This window comes from Ovis aries, chromosome 3 (assembly GCF_016772045.2).
Source record: "Ovis aries strain OAR_USU_Benz2616 breed Rambouillet chromosome 3, ARS-UI_Ramb_v3.0, whole genome shotgun sequence".
In the NCBI taxonomy this organism is placed as follows: domain Eukaryota; kingdom Metazoa; phylum Chordata; class Mammalia; order Artiodactyla; family Bovidae; genus Ovis; species Ovis aries.
Window position 1 is genome coordinate 68,535,343 of NC_056056.1, and position 24,797 is coordinate 68,560,139.

General features: G+C 37.5%; 1 protein-coding gene across 4 annotated transcripts in view; it reads right to left on the bottom strand.

The window, feature by feature from the left end:
* CFAP36 (cilia and flagella associated protein 36) overlaps positions 1-18,348 on the bottom strand; it is a 30,029-nt gene extending 11,681 nt beyond the window's left edge. For 2 of the 4 annotated variants that reach the window (XM_004005939.5, XM_060412170.1), the window contains exons 1-5: positions 18,091-18,348; positions 15,118-15,182; positions 14,404-14,505; positions 3,932-4,046; positions 189-276 (exon numbers count right to left, since the gene is read on the bottom strand). In XM_004005939.5, the coding sequence (XP_004005988.1) occupies positions 189-276; positions 3,932-4,046; positions 14,404-14,505; positions 15,118-15,182; positions 18,091-18,205 (485 nt within the window). In that variant the 5' untranslated portion in view covers positions 18,206-18,348. The remainder of the gene's footprint in view (positions 1-188; positions 277-3,931; positions 4,047-14,403; positions 14,506-15,117; positions 15,183-18,090) is intronic. The other 2 variants (XM_012171234.4, XM_060412171.1) reach the window with 1 other exon arrangement.
* Positions 18,349-24,797: the final 6,449 nt, after the last annotated feature.

A 24,797-nucleotide genomic window follows, 5' to 3' on the forward strand; every position in this document is an offset into this window, starting at 1 on the left:
GCTGATATGTCCATTAAGAAATGTAATACATACACAGTCATAACAAATAAAACGATAAATCATGTTCATGGTCTTTAGGAAAGAATTTAGATATTTTACTAGTACACAGTATTTTTGGGGTAAAAAGTTTATGTACAGATCATATTGCAATGTTATTAATGATCCATTCAAATAATTAAAGAGGATACCTAAGAACTTCTTTCAGGATTTTCATCTCTTCCTGTTCAAGGTCACTGACCACATCAGAACCATCTGTTAAGCAGTCAGGTAATACACCTGTTCAAAACCAGAGATCACACAGGAGAACATCAACTCAACTGAAAACATTTTATTTCTCACTATTCTAGTTCATCAAGAAGTACCAAGTAGTTTATTAAGATCTATCACTTAAAAAAAATGTGTTATGCTATTATGTTTTATTATCTTTTTAACTATGGTCTTTTCAACCTTTTCTTCTTTTAAGGAATCAGCTCCACAAACAAAACAAAACAAAACAAAAAAACCTCACAACTGTACCTAGAAATAACTCTTGGTAACCATGTATTGTCTGTTTAAAATAATAATAATATATGATAATAGAAATTAATATAATCTATTGTCTTCCATAATCATATACTACACAGGACATACCAATGAAATTAAATTCATAATAATGAAACTATGCTCTCAGAAGTATAATTTAAAAGGGAAAAGAGTTTACAAAGCAAAATATAAAATACTTTGTTAATTGAAACAGCATGTTAACACTCTTCATTCATACTACAACATATGCTACCAAAACAGCTCAGCTTACTACATGCGTAATAGCACGGTGCTAAGCACTTAAGGGGAATATAAACATGAATAGAACAGTCTCTGCTCTCAGACCTTCTATTCAGATAGTGGGCTAATAACCATAAACTAGGGCAGTACCAACTTTAGCCCAAGGCAGAGCAATTCACAGCAAGTAATTTTAAGTATTGGTTTAATTTACTTTATTACTTATATCTTCCTGATAAGCAGGTAGATGGTAATAAGTGTTCTGCTTTTATCTATAATTAGTATATTCCCAAAACGTAAACAGTATATCCCCTAATTTTTACCTTTCATTTCTTTATCCATATATGATGATGGGATTTTGGATCTGTTCTAAATTAAAGTAGCTTTATTATTCTAATGCCCTTGATGTTTAAGTACATTTAAAATTAAACTTTTCATTTTGAGATAACTGCAGATTCACATGCAGTTGTAAGAAATAATACAGAGATGCTATGCACTCTTTACCATTTCCCTCAATGAAACATCTTTCAAAACTGTAGTATAGTATCACAACCAGAAAACTGACTTCTATATAACCCACTGATCTTAAGTGCATTTTTGCTTAGTCAAAAGCTATATAATTAGTATTCTCCTACTGATCTTTCTAAGGAAAATTTTAAAAACTAAGGAAAGAATAAAACAACAGTGTGCAATACTTCAAAACCATCAAAATATTGCTCTGATTTGCACTTGCCCCAAATTCTTTGATAAGATAATACCAGAACTCTGAGAGCCTTCGAATTTTTCTCACACAAATAGTCTGCAGTTTTGAGTACAATCCTGGATTTATGTTAAGTGAGATACTTAAATACAAGTATTAAAAGTTCTGTGGCAAAAACTAAGCATTAGTTTTTGTTTAAATGTAAGCAAACTGTCCCACCCTGCAGTTTGACTGCAGCAGCATTCCACATCATTCCCCTGGTCCTCTCTTGCTAATAGAAGCCATCTGTGTGCAGCTGCTGCTGCTGCTGCTGCTAAGTCGCTTCAGTCGCGTCCGACTCTGTGCAACCCCATGAACAGCAGCCCACCAGGCTCCCCTGTCCCTGGGATTCTCCAGGCAAGAACACTGGAGTGGGTTGCCATTTCCTTCTCCAATACATGAAAGTGAAAAGTGAAAGTGAAGTCGCTCAGTTGTGTCCTACTCCCAGCGACCCCATGGACTGTAGCCTACCAGGCTCCTCCATCCATGGGATTTTCCAGGCAAGAGTCCTGGAGTGGGGTGTCACCAGGCAGCCAAGTACTTAAAGGCAGGGCCCAACCCCACCCCACAAGAGTGACTCATGATTTAAGCCAATCACCATGGTCTCATTCCCCCTGCCAGAGGTTTATAAAGCCATGTGAATCCAATCCTAACCAATAGGACCTGAGAGGAAAATTCCTAAGCGGCTTCTATGAAAGTGTTGTCTTGCTTATAAAAGGAGACGTACAGGAAGAAGCATCGCTTTTCTTCATGAGATATTGTTGAGTGTGCACTCAATGATGCTCGAGTGCGATCATGAAAGAAGATCCTGAGAATGGCAGAGTAAAAGTGGGAAAGTGTCAGGGTCCTTGAAAACATCGCTGAGCCACCAAATGAACCAAGCCTGGACCTGTCTTCCTTCCCTTCCTCTGTTTCTGGTTCTGTGAGATGATTGCTTAGGCCGTTTTCCCTGAGGTATTCTGCTAATGGCAACTTGAAGTACCCAGCTGATACAAGCTATGGTTACCTGTTCTCTTTTAATTAAAATCTCCTTGTTTCCAGTTAAATTCTAAAGACTGCAGAGTGCCATTATCAAGCTTCCTATTTCTTTTATCAAAAGGTCCCCTAAAGCAATGTGAAATAGCATAAAGTAATTATTCAGATTCTCTATCCTATAGGTCAGAATAAAAAGCATAGTTGCAGGAAAACACAAGAGAAAAGGATCTTATGAAGCAAACCATGGTAGAGAAACAAAGAGAAAGAGACTGTTTTCCACACTTTACACAAAAGCTGCAGTTCAGTGTCGAGCATTGTTAAGGGTTAGGGTGGTATTATCTCCACATCAGGGACAACAGTCTTTCCTGCTGTGAAATGCATTTTAGAGAATAGATATGATAGTGGTTGGCTCTAGGGGTGTGGTCTTTACTCACTTCAGACAAATGAGAGAACCCACAACAGACCCTCCAACAGTCTAATGTTTGCTGCGTAACAACAGAAGCCCTATTGCTGCATATTCCAGACCCTTAAAAGCAAATAGTACAACTTAACTATAGCTCTAATATGCTCAAGAAATCAAGAAAAGGACCCACTGCCAAACCATTAGAGAGTATATAGGCATGATAAGGAATATCTGTGGCAATCTATTAAGCAAAGGAACACACAGGTATTAAGGTCACTAGAGTCCAAAATGGGAAACTTAGATATGCATCTGGGTTGAAAAAGAGATAGTACAGTAACAAGAAGTATGGTTAGAAACTCTGACGTTTTGAATCAAGATGTCAAGTAGAGTTCAAGTACACAGGAAGGGAAGAAAAGCAGAAAGAGCTAGGAAAAAACTGAGTTCAGGTAGAGAATTAAGGAAAAGATAAGGCTAAAGGTAGTCACCAGGACTGTGAGCTGTTTTCTCTTCCACTTTATGGTGTCATAATGCTATCGGCCCACTGTCCTAGTTCTCAGTGCTACCTCAAGACCAGCAGCTTCAGCATCAGCTAGGAACTTGTTAAAAATACAAAGTACTAGGCCCCACTCCAGACCTACTGAGTCAGAAACTGGGATACAGGCATGTTTCAACAAGCCCTCAACTGCTTCTAATTGCTCACTAAAGCTTTAGAACCACTGTCTTCTATAAGCCAGGAGGGAAAAAGTAACTGTACACTCAACAGTAACTGTAACTGTGACCACTCAAAAATACTGACTTTCATAAACATGATGGCTGAGCAGAAAAACCGAGCTCTCTGAAACCTAAAACATCAACTCAAATTCTGCTCTGCTTTCTTCGAGATGTCAACCAATCGGTTATCAGGAAGTTTACACTCTAATAGTTCTTAAGTCAGTCTTAGATTTTCAAACTTGAAATAAATTTATACAAAGCAGCAACATTAAGATCATATTAGTTAAAACTAACACCAAAACAAAATTCATTTAGCACTTAGATTTCTAAATTCAACCTTTTACCATTTCTCTCTTGAATTATTCGAATGGCTTGCAGCTGCATTTCAGTATTTTTCTCGACCATCATTGCTTTAAAGATAGTAAAATCTTCTGCTGCCAATACAGGTTGCAAAATGGCCTGTGGAAAGAAATCAGGAAGTTACAGAACTATTTCCCACACACTCAAATCATTTCCACTGCAAAAGGTGCATTAATTCAAGAATGCTGCATTATTATTTATGACTAGATGACTCAAAAGGACAATTTTAAGATTTTTTTCTAAAAGCCTTTAAAGTAGGGTTCTCAAGAGGCTGGTCTTCCAATCCCTCCCACCCCCACAAGGCTAGGGCACACAGTGACACATTTTCCAAATGAGCCAGTGCTGAGCAACTCTGATAAACAACACGGGAATGAGTCTTACTCTTTTAAAGTTACCACTTCAGTATACAAATCTGTTTTTCAGTCAAAATAATGATAACTATTTGGTTTAGATTCTGTCAATCTGAAGTTTGGGGCTTCCCTAGTGGCTCAGTGGTAAAGAATCCTCCTGCCAATCCAGGAGACGTGGGTTCAGTCCCTGGGTCAGGAAGATCTCCTGGAGGAGGAAATGGCAACCCACTCCAGTATTCTTGCCTGGAAAATCCCATGGACAGAAGAGCCTGGTGGCTACAATCCATGGGGTCACAAAAGAATCAGATACAACTTAGTGACTAAACCAACAACCACCTGAAATTTACTGTTTAGTGATAAAGCAGTAACTACAAATAATCCTTTAATTAATAAAACTGCCAAATTGAATAAGAGTAAATGCCAAAATTCACTTCATGGCAAATTGGCAGGGAAACAATGGAAATAGTGAAAGACTTTATTTTCTTGGGCTCCAAAATCACTGAAGATGGTGACTGCAACCATGAAATTAAAGGACATTTGCTCCTTAGAAGAAAAGCTGACCAACTGAGATAGCAAATATTAAAAAGCAGAGACATTACTTTACCAACAAAGGTCCATCTAATCAAAGCTATGGTTTTTCCAGTAGTCATATATGGATATGAGAGTTGGACTACAAAGAAAGCTGAGTGCTGAAGAAAAGATGCTTCTGAACCATGGTACTGGAGAAAACTCTTGAGAGTCCCTTGGACTGCAAGGAGATCAAACCAATCAACCCTAAAAGACATCAGTCCTGAATATTCATTGGAAGGACTGATGCTGAAGCTGAAGCTCCAATACTTTGGCCACCTGATGTGAACAGCTGACAGTGGAAAAGACCCTGATGCTGGGAAAGATTGAAGCCACAAGGAGAAGGGGATGACAGAGGATGGGATGGTCAGACGTCATCACCCACTCAATAGACATGAGTTTGAGCAAGCTCCGGGAGTTGGTAATGGACAGGGAAGCCTGGCATGCTGCAGTTCATGGGGTTGCAAAGAGTCGGACACGACTGAGAGACTGAACTGAGTGAAATGCCAAAAAAAATGGAGTCTGAAAAATAAGTGTAACATGGTAGGAATAATGTGAGAACACAACAGGAGTAGTCCTATAGGCAAAAAGTTTCATGGAAGAGACAGAAATTATGTGAAATCTTTTTCTAGATGAAACTGAAGTGTAATAAGTTGAGAAACAATAACAGTATCTACCCTGCACTGTGCTGTGCTTAGTCACTCAGTCGTGTCCAACTGTTTGCAACCCCATAGGCTGTAGCCTGCCAGGCTCCTCTGTCCAAGGGGATTCTCTAAGCAAGAATATTGGAGTGGGTTGTCATGTCCTCCTCATCTACCCTCGAGCACCCAAATTAACACTCCTTTAGCTACAGAGAACTATTATTATATAAAAAAGCAAACAAATTCCCAAGCTAATCAGTAAGAAGAATAAGCTCTGAAATGTAGGAAAATCCAAAAGAAAACACTCAGACCTTATTCACCTTACTAAACCTTGTTTCAAGCTTTACATGACATTCATGAAAAAGCTGACCACAGGAATCATACAGAGGCAACCAAGGGTGTGCTACTGTTCACCAGGTAGGCAGCAGTGATAATGTCAAAGACACACCGCAACAAATGTTCCATCAAAGAGTGCTAAGCAAAGAGGAAGGAGTCCCTCCAGCAGCAGCCAGCTCACATTCTAGACAAAAGCAATACAGTCAAACAAAATAAGGTGCAAAAGTAGTGACATTTACAAGGAGTCAACTGTAGGGAAAAAAGAAAGTTTCTTGTCCTTTGAATTCACATATACTGTTCAAAAGGCCAAGGGCAGGGGACAGCAAATAGGCTTCATCGGTGTTTACCCGAAAGTTACAGCCCGTAGAGCAGTATTAAAGACAAGTGCAGTGTAAAATAGACCACTAATGGGAAACTACTGTGTAGCACAGGGAACTCTGGGGTGCTCTGTGGTGACCTAAATGGGAAGGAAATCCAGAAAAAGAGGGGATGCAGGTATGTATTCATTATGGTTGATTCACTTCACTGTATAGCAGTAATTGACACAGCCATGTAAAGTAACTAAACCCCAATGTTTTCAAAAAAATTTTAAATTTCCTTTAAAAATAAAAAATTATAAATAAAGACAACTGTAGCCAGCCTCTGTAATAGCGTAGTATATCTGATCTGCCAGGGCACCTTTGTGGGATTACACAACCACATAACATTATTCTTGGTCTTATTAGTAATATCAAGTTCTCTGTCCTCATCACTGACAAACACTTGAAGGGCACTGCTACTGATGGCATTTGTCAGCTAGAGCTATCAGCAAGTCTGCATTTGAGCTGATCCTTAAACATATAATGCAGGGCTTCTCAAAGGGTATGTTTAACCCTTCTAAGAAATGCAGGAAAGAAGGACTGTTAAATGCATGTTCCTGAACCCTACCCTAGACGTAATTAATCTAAATTTCTGGACAAGGGGTACCCACGTATCTCCCCAGATAATTCTTATAACATTTAAGTTTGAGAACTATTGAAACAATGGGGGGGGAAAAATAAGCCCCTGATATGAAAGGCTACTTTGAGCTTAACCATAGTTAGTTGTTTGATTCCATATACATCATTTAGGCTTCTGGGCACTAGTTTCTTCACCTGAAAATTAGCATAATAATAACAACAATAATAATAGAGTATTTTGTCAATTCTAAGACTCAATAGATTAGCAAAATAAACCATTATTTCATGTACCAATAAGAAAAGAAAAAAACCCTATCCATTAAATTATAACATGCCATCAATTACAAAATGCATTCTCATTGATGAGATATTTATGATAGAAAATTTTCATCTGAGAATGAAGGAAATATAGTAACTTTCTGGCTAGGTGTTAGAATTGAGCAGTGTAAGAAGGCATTTTTTTAAAACTAAGAAGTCCTATAAAAGTAATTTTCTGGGCCTTTTGATTAAATATCAAACTGGTGTGCTAAACCTAACAACTGTACAGCAATTGGGCTACACTGGTCCAAGGAAATGGAACACCCTTTGCCTAAGAGCTTCCAATAAGGGTAGTTAGAGAAACTAAATACAAGAGTTACTCCAAAAAGCTAGCAAGTGGTTTAAAAACAACAACAATCTTAAGTATCCTTTAAATTAATTGAAATGTCAAACTACTTTGAAAGAAGACTATGAGATAAATGGTATAAATACATAAATGTGGTGTCATACATGTTTGAAAAAAGCACATTGACAAAAATATGAACATTGAGTCTTTCAGAATCTGACTTAAATGAGTTTTAAAAACCTCCAAACATGTTCATACTTAGCCTGAAGTTACAAGTGATTTCATGCATTTCTGTTGCTCTATTAATAGAACCACAAGGAGAAACAGATGAATTCACTACTATAGTTGGAAACTTCAATAATGGACAGAATCAGCTGGCAGAAAATCAACAAAGAAATAACTGAACTGAACAGCACCTTCAGTCAACTAGATCAAATTGACATTTTTCCAACAACAGAAAAATACATTCTTTTCAAGCTCACAGGGAACATTCACCAAAACAGACAACATTCTAGGCCATAAAACACACCTTAATAAACTTAAAAAGAACAGGAGTCATATAGAGGAGACTCTCAGACCCAACAGAATTAAACTAGAAAACAGTAACAGAACAACAGCTAGAAAAACCTAAAATACTTGGGAGATTAAGAAACACACTTTAAAACAGCACATGGATCAAAGAAGTAGTCTTAAGAAAATCTCTAAAATTATTTCTAACTAAATGAAAATACAACTTATCAAAATGTGTGGGGTGCAGCAAAAGTTAGTGCTTAGAAGGAAATTTAAAGCACTGAAGCATATATTAGGAAAGAAAAAATAACAAACATCAACAATCAAAGCTTCCACCTTAGGAACTAAAAAAAGAGCAAATTAGATCCAAAGAAAGGAAATAATAGAAATTGGAGAAGAAATAATGAAATTGGAAAACAGAAAATCAATAGAGAAAATCAACAAAACTAAAAGCTAATTATTTAAAAAATAAATAAAACTGAGACCTCTGGCCAGGTTAAGTTTAAAAAAAAAAAGTGGGTGGATATGTGGAATTCCCTGGTTGTCCAGTAGTTCAGACTTTGTGCTTCCATTTCAGGAGGCATTGGTTCAATCCCTGGTCAGGCAGGTTTCACATGCCAGGACATGAGACACACAAAAAAAGACATAAATTAAAAAATATCAGAAATGCAAAAGGGGACACTACTACAGATCCCATGGACACTAAAAAGGTAATAAAGGAATTTTATGAACATCCCTATGACCACAAATTTGATAATCCAGATGAAATGGACCAATTTCTTAAAAAACACAACCTGCTAAAACTCACACAAGAAACAGACAATCTGAATAAGTCTATATCTATTAAAGAAATGGAATCAATAATTAGTAATCTTCCAAAACAAAAAGCACCAGGCCCAGCCGGGGTCAATGATGAATTCTATCGAACACTTAAAGAATTTTATACAATTCTATACAAATAAAGATAGAACTTTAAAGAAAAGATATAGATTCCTTTTACTTCTCAAAAGAATAATGATTATTTATTTGCAGAAATTCAATAGCATAGCCTATAGAAATGATGTGAAAGCCTTTCTATTGATTCAAAGGACTAAGGGGGGAAAAAAGTATAACTATGAAATCTGGTCCCATCACTTCATGGTATATAGATGGGGAAACAACGGAAACAGTGAAAGACTTTATTTTCTTGGGCTCCAAAATCACTGCAGATGGTGACTACAGCCAGGAAATTAAAAGATGCTTGTTCCTTGGAAGAAAAGCTATGATCAACCAAGACAACATACATTAAAAAGCAGAGACATTACTTTGCCAACAAAGGTCTGTCTAGCCAAAGCTATGGTTTTTCCAGTAGTCATGTATGGATGTGAGAGTGGACCATAAAGAAGGCTGAGCACTGAAGTATTGATGCTTTCAAACACTGATGTTGAAGAAGACACTTGACGGTCCCTTGGATAGCAAAAGAGATCAAACCAGTCAATTCTAAAGGAAACCAACCCTGAATATTCACTGGAAGGACTGATGCTGAAGCTGAAGCTCCAATACTTTGGCCACCTGATGCTGACAAAGATCAAAGCCATGAGAAGGGAGTGACAGAGGACGAGATAGTTGGATGGCATCACTGACTCAATGGACATGAGTTTGAGCAAGCTCCGGGACATGGTGATGGACAAGGAAGCCTGGCGTGCTGCAGTCCATTGGGTCGCAAAGAGTCAGACACAACTGAGTGACTAAACAACAACAACAAAGCAATCAACAATTGGAATTTGAAATAAAAAACACAATACAATTTACATTTGCACTACAAAAAAAGTACTTAGGAATAAATGTAACAAAATATGCACAAGATCTACACGAGGAAAACCAAAAAATTCTTATGAAAGAAATCAAAGATGATCTAAATAAATGGAGATCTATTCCATGTTACTAAATAAGAAGACTCAACATTGTTAACATGTCATTTCTCCCAGATTTGATCTGTAGATTCATACAACCCCAATCAGAATCCCAGCAATTGTGGATATCAACAAACTGATATTTAAATGTACATGGAAAGGTAAAAGACCCAGAACAGTCACACAAAATTGATAAATATCAAAGTCAGAGGACTGACACTACATGACTTCAAGATTTACTATAAACTACAATAATCAAGACAGTATGATATTGGTGAAAGAACAGACAAAAGATTAATGAAACTGAATAGAACCTGAAAATTGACCAACAAAAACACAGTCAACTGATTTTTGACAAAGGAACAAAGGCAATCCAATGAAGAAAGGATCATCTTTCTAGAAAATGCTGCTAGAACAACTGACATCTACATGGAAAAAAAGAAGGAATCTAAACACTGACTTTACATCTTTCACAAAAATTAAAATGGATCACAGATTTAAACGTAAAAACAAAACTTTGAAAGATAGCATAGAAAAAATCTAGCTAACCTTGGCTTTTGGCAATGACTTCTTAAGGTAAAATATCATAACCATAAACAATGAAAGAATCAATATATCAGACTTCACTAAAATAAAAAAGACTTCTAATTTGTGAAAGACATTGTTAACAGAATGAAGAGAAAAGCCACAGGAGAATATTTTGTGAAATATTTGCAAAACATATCTGATAAAGAAGATCTGTATCAAAAATATACAAAAAACTCTTACAACCCAACAATTAGAAAATAAATAACTCAATTTAAAAATGGGCAGAAGAAAACAATGATATCACTACATATCTATCAGAATGGCTAAAATCCAAAAACCTGACAATATCATGTGTTACTGAAGACATGGAGCAACAGGAGCTTCCATTCATTGCTGGTAAAAATGTAAAATGATATAGCTACTTTAGAAGAGTCTGGCAGTTTCTTACAAAGTTAAGAGTGAATCTTAACATATGATCTAGCAGTCTTGCTTCTAGGTATTTACCCAAATGAGATGAAAAATTTACATCCACATAAAAGCCTGAATATGAATAGCTATAGTGACTTTATTCAAAATTGCCAAAGACTGGAATGCACCAAAATATCCTTCACAAGATTATATACCACCTTCAAAATGTGGTACATCCATAAAATGGAATATTATTTAGCAATAAAAAGAAAACTATCAAACAATGAAAAAACTTCTTCATATTGCTTAATGAAAGAAGTCAGTCTGAAAAAGCTATATACTTTATGATTTCAATTACATAATATCCTGGGAAAAGCCAAACTATACAGACAGTAAAATGAACAGCAGTTGCCAGAGGTTTGGTGCAAAGATGGGAAAGATGAATATGTGGAATACGTGAGATTTTTAAGACAGTGAAACTATTTTGTATGATACTGTAATGATGGATATATGACATTATGTATTTGTCAAAATCAACTGTACAACACAAAGAGTGAACCTTAATATAAACTATGGACTTTACTTAATAATCATATATCAATACTGGCTCATCAACAAATATACTACACTAATGAAAGACTTCAATAAAAAGAGACGACACTACATTAACTGCTCAACTTTCTGTAAACATAAAACTGCTCTTAGAAAAAGTCTATTAATTTTTAAAAATCTTATGAGCAATCAGACAAAATATTATTAATTGATAAGTGTGTGTTTTTAGAAAATGAAAGTTATACCATACATGTAATCATTTTAGTGATACAAGTTATTGGGGAAAAAAAGAATAATTTTCCCAAATTAATATTAGAAGACAAATGTTTCTGAAAGCGTTAAGTTCTAATTTACAAAAGCCAAAGTAAATCACGTGAAAAGCAAAAACAAAAAATACTTTGTCTCTTGCCATATAGTCATCCCTGGCTCCTGCTATACATGGAAATCAGTGATGAGCTCTATCCTCCCCAAAAAAATTACAAGCAATGAAAAAAGCCACTTTTGCCTATTTCAGTTGAAAACACCATAAAATTACAAAATCAACTGAACACAACTGAAATAATATCTCAATATGCATTCTATTATCATATTTTTCTGAATTTTTTAGAAAGGTATCTTAATTTATGAGCATTTTTTGAGAAGCTACACACGTAAGACAGGAAAACATGCTCTTAAAAAGTCTGTTGTTGAGACTTCCCTGGCAGGCCAATGGTGAAGACTCTGTGTTTCCACCAGAGAGGGCCCAGGTTTGATCCCTAGTGGGAGAACTAAAATCCCACAAGCTGTATGGAGAAGAAAAAGAAGGAGAAGAGAGTTGGAAGGATGGGAGAGGAAGGATGCAAAGGGTGGAAAGAGGAGGGGAGGAGAAGAGAGAAGAGGAGAGGAAGAGAAAGGAAGGAAGGAAGGAAGGAAGGGGAAAAAAAAAAGGTTGTTGTTTTTTTAAAACAGACACCTTCACCCGATGCACTCCTTACAACTCCTGCTGATTTTAATACACAAGAATGCCAGGACCAGTGGTCTAGGACTAATGGTGACCAAACCAGGTGAAAAGAATTTTGCAAGTCATCTTTAGTAGTACAGTTCAATGAGAGGGGAGTGAGCAACTGTTTATAAAAATAAAAATCAAACCAAACAGACCAAAGCAAAAGAAAAAATACCTCCTAAACTACCCTGGGCAAACAATTGGTTTCTTGAATTCCTACTCTAAATTAGCCTAATGGAATCAGCATTCTGATCTTTATTTACAAAGATTAGATTATTGCTGCAAAGCAGTAACTAAGCAGGCTTTGGGCTATTTTTCTGGTTATTGAAGATGGCCATGTGCTGATTCAGTCATACTGCCCTTAGTATCTGGGGCTAAGTTTGCTTGAGAAGAGAATAAAGCTAACTAGTCCACATGGGGATTGAATACATGACCCTGGCCTAATTAGCACCCTGCTAATCAACCACCAAAATAGCTACCATTAATTACAAGATGCTTCCATTTATAGAGCACTTTATATGTGTCAGGTATTGTGCTAAATGTTTTATGAACATTTTTGCTCAAATTTCACAAAAACCTTTCAAAGTAGATACTGTCCCTGTTTTACAGATGTTCAAACTGAGAATCAGAATAGACAAGATAGGAAAACTGTAAAACAACTCTGTCCATGATAAATGAAAGTAATCAAAAGATCTAAGCTCAAATCCAAGTCTGTCTGTATCAGGTTTCCATGCTTGTACATAACCAGACTGTACTACGAACCAACTCCAAATCAAAAGGTGTTATGTAACAGAACAAAGCAGAAAGATATGTTACTTTTGATCTGGAAACAGTACTTTAAAATTCTGAATGTCTTCATTCACAAGTTATCCTGATGATGAAAACAAAAGATGGATGTGACTACTATTACTATGAACATCTTTTTTGACAAAGTATTTCAGATTCATTCATAATAGCTTAATGAAGAGGTTGACAAATATTAACCAAAGAAAATATTCTGGAAATACAAGAAAAATAAAAACAAACACCAATGCCTTAAAAGAACCCTAAATACTAATTAATAATTTTCAATAAATTCCTCAAGGTAAACAGACGTGTAAAAAACTTCAATTCAAGGTAATTAAACTGAATTGAAAATGTAAAAGTGCTCAGCGGGGCAGAATGAGTACTGGTCTGACTAGAGATATCAGGAAAGTTGCCCTGCAGCAGGCCATGATGATGGGATGGGTTTCTCTGGGTAAGGAAAGGATGGAGTAGTGAGAAGGTGGGGGCTGAGGATTCCTGGTTAAGGAACGACCATGAGCAAAGCCAGGTGCACCAACGCTTACAAAAACAAGTAGCCAGAATTACTATAGTATGTAATGTACTATAGAATGACAGCAGGAGGTTGAGAATGATAATTTGAGATCACATCCTAGATAATCCTATCATCTCACTAAGGAATTACAGTTAATTTGGTAGAAGATGAAAAGCTAAAATAACTATTTGAGAAGGCTATTGGGTAGTAATAACGTATCTCTATACTCAATCTCAGAGCCTGAGCTGGTATTCTGGCTTTGTTACTTTACTTGTAGACTGTGCACCAGTTCCTTAACATATATGTGCAATAGTTTTCTCAATTCTAAAACAAAGTAAAATAAATAGTACCAATTTCTTAAGGACTGTTAGGAAGATTCAATGAAATAATACATGTCAAGTGCTTAAAACAGCAGCTAGCATGAACCCCCAGTAAATATTAGTTACAAATACACCTAAAACCTACTTCAATTCAGCACTGCAGAACAAATGAGACAATAAAATTAGTTCTAACAGAAGAAAGCCCCAGGAACCATGTACTATGTATCTGCTAAGATTAAAAAAGGGGCAACTGCAAAACCATCAGAGACTTATATAAATAACTTTTTTGCATAAAGCCTGTGATCTATTATAGTTCTGATAGGAAGTTCTTTTTTAATAGCATCAGTTTATTAATGCTTCAAATTTATCTTTTCACAAGGTACTTATAAAGAAAGAATCCATATGTGTTAAATTGGCTTTTCACTCTTACAGTCTCTAGAATATTATATTTTGACAATCAAACACAGCAAATCTAAGTGGAATCCTGGGCATTTTTGTTAAAATTATATATTAGCAGAAAAACACAAAAACCTGTGATGTACGGGTCTTTGCAAGAGGAGAGGTACATGCTTCTTGGAATTGATCTTCATTAATTCCAATTTCTTTAAGGTAAGTTTCTAACAGCTTTTCAACCTAAAAAAAAAAGTTTAACTTTTACAATTTACATTGAAAGATTCCAAATGAGTTTTTATATTAAGTTTAGAAAAGTATAATCAAATGCTTGCTTGCAATTATTAATCTACATAAAATTATATTATATGGCAGTGACAATCTTTTTCACCAAAAAAAAAACCCTAACAACTAAAAGTGAAAATCTTTGCAGAGAATCAAATGAAAGTTTATTTCCTCTACCAGAAATAACTAAAGTCAGGATTATGAAGTTTGATGTGGTATAATCCTTGTGCTACCCAGAGGCATTTCTTAAAATCTCAAGACAACATGGCTAAATTAATAATGAACACTCCCCTGGATATACCAGCAGAAGAACAGGAATAAAATTTAAAGATCAGATGCAAGATCCCTTAAAATAGTTGTCCTAAATCTATTCCCTACATTCCAGAGTCTTATGGAGGAAATGCCCAGAGAACTCCTGGAGTCTGATGCAACTGATAGCACTACTAAGGTAGAATTTTGGAATACTACTGGAATTTTGGAATTTAAATGGACAAGTCTATTTTTTAAATTCAGAACAGATTGAATTAATATTATTCAAATTATATTTAAAATCAGTTTAAAAATACTCACTAGTTCTTTATATTCCTGATGAATCTCTGTATAAGTCAATTTGCTCTCTTCTTCATCATCGAAAACTAAATTTAAAAGAAAAATACTGCATAGTGTAAAAAAATTTCATTAAATATTAAAGTCAGCTCCACAAACAGAACTTACAAATAGAACACTCATTCTTGTAAACTGGCTCTTCCACTTTAAAATTCTTGGGATTAAAAATAATAATAATTAATTGTAAACAAGTTTTTGTCTGTACCTAAGAGCTACTTCATATGGGAGAGGAGCATTAATTTGCCACTTTTCAATCAATAATACAAGGCAACAATTTATTTACAAACTTTAAATGGAACATTATTGGTAAGTTTCTAAATAATTCCTTTCACAACAGGTTCCAGATTATTTTACCATATTGGAATTTTGCTGATCCAAATTTTACTGAAACTGACTCTTTCTTTATTACATATAAATCAATAATGAAACAAAAATGAATAAAAACAAATGTTTACTCAATGATGATATGTGTGAAACAATGTAGATCAGAAAGATATATATTCCTTCAAAAAGCTACAATGTGATCAAGGAAAAGACAAATTCATGAACTGTAAACCATAAGCCACCTCTAAAAAAAATTCCCCCATTCTTTCTAAAATACAAAACTAACATTGGTAATTTTCTATTTAAAACTCTTCAGTTCTTTGCCTAGCGAATAAGTATAGAATATTTAGAATCCCAGACAAAATTCTTCAAGATTGGATCCCAAGTCTCATCTCCCACCACTCCAAAACCCAAACTTTGCCCTCATAACAGGACACAATTACTTGGAATGTGGACAAATGTAAAAACATAGAAGGTGCTTCAAAGCCCCAGGTCTTTGCTCAAGCCCTTCTTGGATCTCTTTGCCTTTACCCAATACCTCTTCTCCCAACCATTCTTCAAAATACTGTAAGAGGCACATTCTCCATGATCTGCTGCTGCTGCTGCTAAGTCACTTCAGTGGTATCCAACTCTGTGGGACCCCACAGACAGCAGCCCACCAGGCTCCCCTGTCCCTGGGATTCTCCAGGCAAGAACACTAGAGTGAGGTGCCATTGCCTTCTCCGCCATGATCTGCTACCCACTCCCAACTCCCTTGGCTATTCAGATTCCTTCCTCAGAACTATTTGAATACACAGCACCATACGTCCACCTTTATAATAACATCTGGTCACACTATATTTAAAGTCCATTTACCTGCTTGTCTTCCCCACCAAATTATAAACTTCTCAAGGACAAAGATTTGTTTTATTAACTTTTCTAACCTCAACTTCTGGCTCAAAGACACTCAATAAATGTTGAAATAAATGCTGATATTTACAAAGTTATATAAAACTAATTTTTAAATTACCTAAGGTGAAGAATACCTCATTAACAAAACAAAGTCAGTGAAATATAAACACTATTATTTCAAGTGCCACTGAAATGTTACTTCCATTTCTCGTGGCATCTATTTCTACATAGCACTGGGCATACATGCAATATAGCAGCTAATAAACCTGTTTTCAGATAATTTTGAAGCCAAATTACTACATTACATGTTTACAAGTCTGAAGATTACTATTTCCCTATAAAATTACACAATCAGGTGTGTTATAGCTGAGATGCAGCCACTTTTAAAGTGTGGGAATAAAAATTTTTTATTTTATTTTTTTTTTTTTTTTTTTGCCATTTCAGCATTTAGGTTCAGTGGGATAAGTGGAATCAAACGGTGACATAATTTCTTTTTTCTCCTAAAGGAGATCAGAACACCACATGCTTCCTCAGTCTCAGAATAGCATTTTAAATTCTTTAATAGAGCAGAAATAAAAGTTATTTTGAACTTCTTTTAAAAATTACCTGCGAGAACAATACCTAGTAAATACTATTTGAATGTTGCTCATGGCAATGAGAATGTAATGAAAAGATTCAGTGGTCAAAGTAAATTTCATCTTTACCAGATTCATGGAAACTTAAGGTTGAAAGGACTCTTAACAGATCATTCATGATAACCAACCATTTGACATTTGAATTCCCCTCTGTAATAACTCCATTAAGGTGCTATCAGATTCATTCAAAACACTGCTAAGGCCTAGGGAACTCATTACCTTCCGAGACGGGCGATTTATCCAGGATACTATCTGTTATGAAGCACTTCCTTCACAGAAATTTGTTTACCTCTAGCTTGTACCCACGGACGCTAGCTCTAGCCCACTGAACCTTAAAAAAAACAAGTCTAACCCCTCCAACATACGACAGACGTTCGAACGATTAATGGATATTACTACCCTTAAGGTCTTGGCCAGCTAAACAACCAGGACAACAGCCTTAAATTACTCTTATGACATCGCTTCTGGTTCCTTTTCCATAAATGGGCTCCAAACTATCTCTAAGAACTGAATGCAAAGCTCCAGAATCTGGAGGTACTCTTTCCTCACAGGGAACGTTATGCCACGTCTTCATATCTCATTTGTTGGAAGATACCCTCCATTTTTGGTATAACCGAGACAGAGAGCTCAAAAAGGGCAATACAGGCCACCGAGATTACCTGCTCTAGGCCTACCGGAGTAACCACATATCCCTCGCCCACCCACTTTTTGGCCAACAGTTGGAATCAGAAGGAACTCTGAAGCAAACTGACATCTCTCCTCCCAAGTCACTGTGGAAGCTGATGAAGAAAGAAACCCACAGTCACCTGGCCAAGGCAGAAAGGTGCAGGATGGAGTGGGAGGCCCAACACAGCATTAAAGTCTACTGTTTCTCGAATGCGTGCTTGGGCCCAGCGGGGAGAGGTATGTCGTCCCCCTTTTCATTACCGTGGAAAAGACAGGCGCGGTGACAGCAACACAGTCTAAAAATCAAGCTCTAAACCTGGTCGACAGGAGGGGAGATCGAGGAGATGAGAGGCGGTGTGTGGAGAGGCTGTTGGTGTGAGAGAGGTGAGCAAGGACTGACGATTCGAGATTCATATTTTACCTTCACATTTCTGCTCCACGAAGTCCAAGATGGGGATGGACCAGTCCGGGCCCCGCAGGAATCCCGCGATGCTCTCCACCACCCATTCCACCTCATCCTCTTCTTCCGCAGCCATTCCGCCCCCGCGGGGCGCCGCGGAAGCCTAGGCCAGATCCCCGGATCCTAGAAGGCCTTTCGGCCGCAAGGAACCGAGAGGACAGGGAAACGATGTGCCCCAGCAGTCTCCGCAGTCACCTGGCTAAAATCTACAAACCACTTAACGTAAAACGGTCGCTATGGCAACAAGAGGAGCCGCCTCCGCCAGCCGCCCGGAAGTGAAGCCAGCTTCCTCAGAGCCTGCGCAGCTTAGAAAGTGGCATTTGAAGAATGTTTCCGATTGGCTGGGAAGGAGTAGAAGCCAGTCGAAAGATAGCCTTCATCTCATTGGCCCGGAGCTGTTGTAGCCATTGGCTGGAAATCCTGGAAGGAATCTCAATGTTCTCACGGGAGAAGTCCGTGGGACCAAGGATAAGAAATGGTGCCACGAAGGCCCGCCTCACCTGGTCTCTGACTGAAGGTTTTAAAGGCTTCAGTTCACGGTTGTATCCCCACCGCTCACTCCCGACCATTTTCCGACCCGCTGAGCCAGACACGTTTGTAATTGAAAGGTTGATTTTTGAAAATACAAACCCGAGGAAAGCAGTTTCTGTAAGATTTGCTGATTGTCCCAGCGCCAGTTTGCATCCCGTAGCTGCCAGCGAGTCTTTACGGCGTCAGTCAGTTCAGCTCAGTCGCTCAGTCGTGTCCGACTCTTTGCGACTCCATGAATCGCAGCACGCCAGGCCTCCCTGTCCATCACCAACTCCCGGAGTTCACTCAGACTCACGTCCATCGAGTCAGTGATGCCATCCAGCCATCTCGTCCTCTGTCGTCCCCTTCTCCTCCTGCCCCCAATCCCTCCCAACATCAGTCTTTTCCAGTGAGTCAACTCTTCGCATGAGGTGGCCAAAGTACTGGAGTTTCAGCCTCAGCATCATTCCTTCCAAAGAAATCCCAGGGCTGATCTCCTTTAGAATGGACTAGTTGGATCTCCTTGCAGTCCAAGGGACTCTCAAGAGTCTTCTCCAACACCACAGTTCAAAAGCATCAATTCTTCGTTGCTCAGCCTTCTTCACAGTCCAACTCTCACATCCATACATGACTACTGGAAAAACCATAACCTTGACTAGACGGACCTTTGTTGGCAAAGTAATGTCTCTGCTTTTGAATATGCTCTCTAGGTTGGTCATAACTTTCCTTCCAAGGAGTAAGCGTCTTTTAATTTCATGGCTGCAGTCACCATCTGCAGTGATTTTGGAGCCCCCCAAAATAAAGTCTGACACTGTTTCCACTGTTTCCCCATCTATTTCCCGTGAAGTGATGGGACCAGATGCCATGATCTTCGTTTTCTGGATGTTGAGCTTTAAGCCAACTTTTTCACTCTCTTCCTTCACTTTCATCAAGAGGCTTTTAGTTCCTCTTCACTTTCTGCCATAAGGGTGGTGTCATCTGCATATCTGAGGTTCTTGATATTTCTCCCAGCAATCTTGATTCCAGCTTGTGCTTCTTCCAGTCCAGCGTTTCTCATGATGTACTCTGCATATAAGTTAAATAAGCAGGGTGACAACATACATCTTGACTACTCCTTTTCCTATTTGGAACCAGTCTGTTCCATGTCCAGTTCTAACTGTTGCTTCCTGACCCGCATATAGGTTTCTCAAGAGGCAGGTCAGGTGGTCTGGTATTCCCATTTCTTTCAGAATTTTCCACAGTTGATTGTGATCCACACAGTCAAAGGCTTTGGCATAGTCAGTAAAGCAGAAATAGATGTTTTTCTGGATCTCTCTTGCTTTTCCATGATCCAGCGGATGTTGGCAATTTGATCTCTGGTTCCTCTGCCTTTTCTAAAACCAGCTTGAACATCAGGAAGTTCATGGTTCCGGTACTGCTGAAGCCCAGCTTGGAGAATTTTGAGCATTACTTTACTAGTGTGTGAGATGAGTGCAATTGTGTGGTAGTTTGAGCATTCTTTGGCATTGCCTTTCTTTGGGATTGGAATGAAAACTGACCTTTTCCAGTCCTGTGGCCACTGCTGAGTTTTATAGAAATAACTAGAATTAGGAATTTTTCAAGAGTAAAATCAAAGTCAGTATTCCTTTAAATAAATGTCTAAGTAATCAACCCTTAATGTTAAATAACACTACTTTTACCTTGGAGTCCTTTGTGGAATGGGTCTTCAAAGGTCTCTGCCAGGGTATTTGGCACCCCAAAATATTTTCAAACAACTTTGTATGTATTTACATACATGGGATCATATGTACAGTTAGGAAGTTTTGTTCACTTAGTATAATCATCTGTCCATGTAAACATTAAATTGTCGTTTCTTTACAGCTACAAGATATTCTATAAACTAGCATTCTTAAATTCATATTTCATGTAGGGTTCAGTGGTTAAGAATCCGCCTGCCAATGCAGAAGACGTGGGTTCAATCCCTGGAAAGGGAAGATCCCCTGGAAATGGCAATCCACTCCAGTAGTCTTACCTGGGAAAACCCATTAACAGAGGAGCCTGGAGGACTACAAGGTCGCATAAGAGTCAGACACAATTTAGATTAAACAATAACAAATATACACACAGTACCGTACTTGGATGCATAGATGTGATTAGTATGCTGTTTTTCTCTCCCTCCATGGTGTGGATGTATGTACCATGCCATTTTTCCCTTCTATAAACAGCTGAAATGAACATCTTTGTGTCTCTAAGAACTGTTGGTTTTATTGACTATTCCAAGGAATACAGTCTAGCAGAATTGCTAAGTGAGAGAGTATATATACCTTGATTTATGTGACCAATCCTCAATTGCTAGATTTAATTTCATCAGTTTCTTAAACAACAATTCTGTAATGAACACACATGCAAATATTTTTCACCTCTAGTCTCATTATTTACTTTGGATAAATTCCCAAAGGAAAGATTTCTGAACCTATTTTTAAAAGCCTTTTTGAAAAATACCTTTACCAATCTACTAGGTTAAAGATGACACATAATTTTAACTTGAATTTTTAAATTTGAATGTGAGCTTTATTTCATGTTGATTAGTCTTTGGTTTCTTTCTGTGTTATTTTTCATATCTTTTGACCATTTCTTATTGGGATTTATTTTTCTTATTGATTTGAAAGAGCTTTTTATACATTATTACAAGAATTTTAACTCTTCATCATAAGTTGCAGTGACACATTTGTCATTTGTCTTTTAGTTCACTGTGTCTTCTGCCATATAGTTTTATATTTTTTTATGTAGACTCTAAATGGTAGCCAGTAAGTTATTAATAGTTATTTTCTTAATGGATATCCATGTTCCAAATATCACTTACTAGAAATGAGTGTGGTAAATTGTGGTGATTTTTTAATACTGAGAAGAGGTGAAAGAAGGACTTTATTTTTGGGGAGCCAATATATTGTGACATCAGCGGTGGATCACTATGGTTTATTGCTCTCCTTTTCTGTCTTCTAAAGCAGCTTAAAAGAGAAAGCCCACTTCTGTTTTGCCAATTTCCTCCTTTCATGAAGAAGTTACTTGTAAGATTGCTAATGAGCCTGAAGGCCACAAAATTCTGTCCAACTGCACTCAGCATTACCTGGCATTAGGGTCTTTATCTTTAGTCTCAAGTGCTTTCAAGTTCCACCCAAAGCAGATAATAACTGGAATGTACAAACTCTCCTTTCACTTATTTTCTCAGCATCATTCTTATTTTTTTTAATATTTATTCACTTGTTTTATTTGGCTATGTCAGGTCCCAGTTGGGACACGTAGGATCCTCTGTCCTGGCTGGCTGGCTTTTCTCTAGTTGGTGGCAGGCAGGCTTAGCTGCCCCAAACCATGTGGGATCTTAGTTCCCTAATCAGGGGTAGAACCCCAGTCGCCTGCACTGGAGGGTGGAACCTTAGCCACCGAGCCACCAGGGAAGTTTCTTAGTGTCTTGCTTGAATGTGGCCAATGTGAATTCCCTCAAGCCTGCAAGCTTTATCATTTATTTCAAAACATTGTGTTAATGCAATTTTCTCCTCAAAGTGTAAGGATTTTCTTTTTATTCAGTCCTTGGGGCTTTTATAAGCAGGATGCTTATACAGATTTAATGTAATATATTCAATATGCTTATCATGAAATAAACACAAACTCAAAAGAACAGTGCTCATACTCTTAGGGCAATGCAGGTGGATGCCCTGAAGTAAGAATGTAAAGGAAAGGTGGTGTGTGTTTTGTATTTTACCATGTATCACTTTGTCCAGCCAAGTAGTGTTTTTCATGTTGTGCAGTTCTGCACGGCATAGTCTCTCTTGATAAAAATCACAGCTTCTTATTTTGGCAATTTTGTCTGCTACATATGAACAAATTTTCATATTGAAGTTGTGTTTTGTAATGGAAAAGACCGAAATAGGTAATAAGCATACCCTTCTGGGTATACACACACATACATATTTACAGTACTTTTACATGAAGTTGATAAGAGGATTAATTAGAGAACACTTGGGACCATGTGTTGGTAAGTTAGTAAATGCTCAATATATGTTAGCTATTATTGTTATGTGTAAGTTACATCTTCTTTAACAACTTGCATTCTCTTTGTCTCCACTGACGAGTCGTTTGTGATCTTTACTGCTGTCTTACTGAACTCTCTTGCTTCTCTCCATCCCTCTGTGGGAACTGAACCTCTACCTTACTAAAGGGCTATAAAGTTCAGTCTTACAGAGAAGGAGAAATATCATATGACATCCCTTATAAGTGGAATCTAAAAAGAAATGATACAAATGAACTTAAAAACAAAAAGAGACTCACAGACTTCAAGAAGGAGATTACCAGTGCCTAAGGGAAGGGATAGTTAGGGAGTTTGGGATGGACATGTGTACACCGCTATATTTAAAACAGATAACCAACAAGGAGCTACTGTATAGTACATGAAGCTCTGTTCAATGTTATGTTGCAGCGCGGACGGGAAGGGAGTTGGGGGTAGAATAGATACATGTATATGTATGGCTGAGTCCCTTTGAGTTCACCTGAAACTACCATAACATTGTTAATTGGCTATATAACTCAATACCAAACAAAAAGTTTAAAATTTGAAAATAGGAATTCTGATGAAAGGAAAAATAGCAGATAAACCAAAGCACAGCATTTATGTTCTCATTTTTATCACTAATTAATTGATTATCATTATTAAATAACTTTCTTTAAAAATTTTTTTAAAAAGATCAAAACTCCCCCCAAAAGTTCAATCTTAACAAGATAATTTTTTAAAGATTGTTGTTTAGTTGCTAAGTTGTGTCTAACTTTTTTTTTATTTTTTTTTGATTGAAGGATAATTGCCTTACATAATTTTGTTGTGTTCTGTTAAACATCAGCATGAATCAGCGGCTTTTATATTTATTTTGTTTTTGGCTGTGCTGGGTCTTGGTTGCTGTGCAGGCTTTTTTGGAGTTGTGGAGAGCGGAGGCTGCTCTCTAGCTGTGGTACTTGGGCTTCTCGCTATGGTGGCTTCCTCTGTTGCACAGCATGGGCTTTAGGGTGAGCAGGCTCCAGTAGCTGCAGCACGAGGGCTCAGTAGTTGCAGTTCCCAGGGCCCTAGCACACAGGCTCGATAGTTGTGGCACATGGGCTTAGTTGCTCAGAGGCATGTGGGATCTTCCCAGACCAGGGATTGAACCTGTATCTCCTGCATTGGCAGGCAGGTTCTTTACCACTGAGCCACCATTCCTCCGGGTTTCTCAGGGACCCTGTGAATAACAACTACTTATACTTGTTTAGGACCTCGTTGTCTACAAAGGAATTTATATCTGTTTGACTCAGGGCACCCTTAAGAGCTAAGTGAAGATGGTATTAAGATTCGCCCATCTTACGGACGATGTGTATTAGTTTGCTTGGATAGCTGTAGCAAAGTACCACACTCTGGGTGGCTTTGTCAAAGGTTAAGAAATACCCAAAATAGAACTAGTGAATCACGGAAGTAGTAATTAGTTAAAGTTTTTTGTGCGCACATGAAAAAGACAGTTTGCTGAGGAGGAGCTCTTCAGCTAAAACATGGACTGAGGCCCAGGGGTATATTGTCATAAAGCAGCTTATGTAGTGAGAAAGCAGTGACTGTTTATTCTTTACAGTGATTGATTATAATGTTAGAATTTTCTTAAATGATAGAGAATTTGTCAGTAATTATCTCATATCAACTTTGGGGAACAGTTCCAGTTTTGCTTATGATTTCCAGAGGTGTAAACAAGAAATGACCTAGGTCAAGTAGGTCTCACACGGCAAGCTAAATTAAGCCTTGTTTATATGAGTAAACTGGTTTCATCTGCTGAGGGAATTTTCAAAGCCAGTCTCCCTTTGTTTCTGATTTTAACAGCTTAAACAACAGAGTTTTATTCCCTCATATATCTGTAGACTGGAAAGCTGACTTGGAGGTGTCAGCAGGGTTGGTTTCTTCTAAGGCCTCTCTCCTTGGTGTCTGGATGCCGCCTTCTCACCATGTCCACCTGGTCTTCCCTCTGTACTCATTTGTGTCCAAATCTCCTCCTCTCATAAGGACGTCAGTTGAAGGGGTTCAGAATGTGGCACTCTGAAATATGCCACTTTGGCATGTTGATTATTTTGAGCTAAAGTCAGCTGAGAAACAGCAGATGCAGAAACAGCTCTCTACT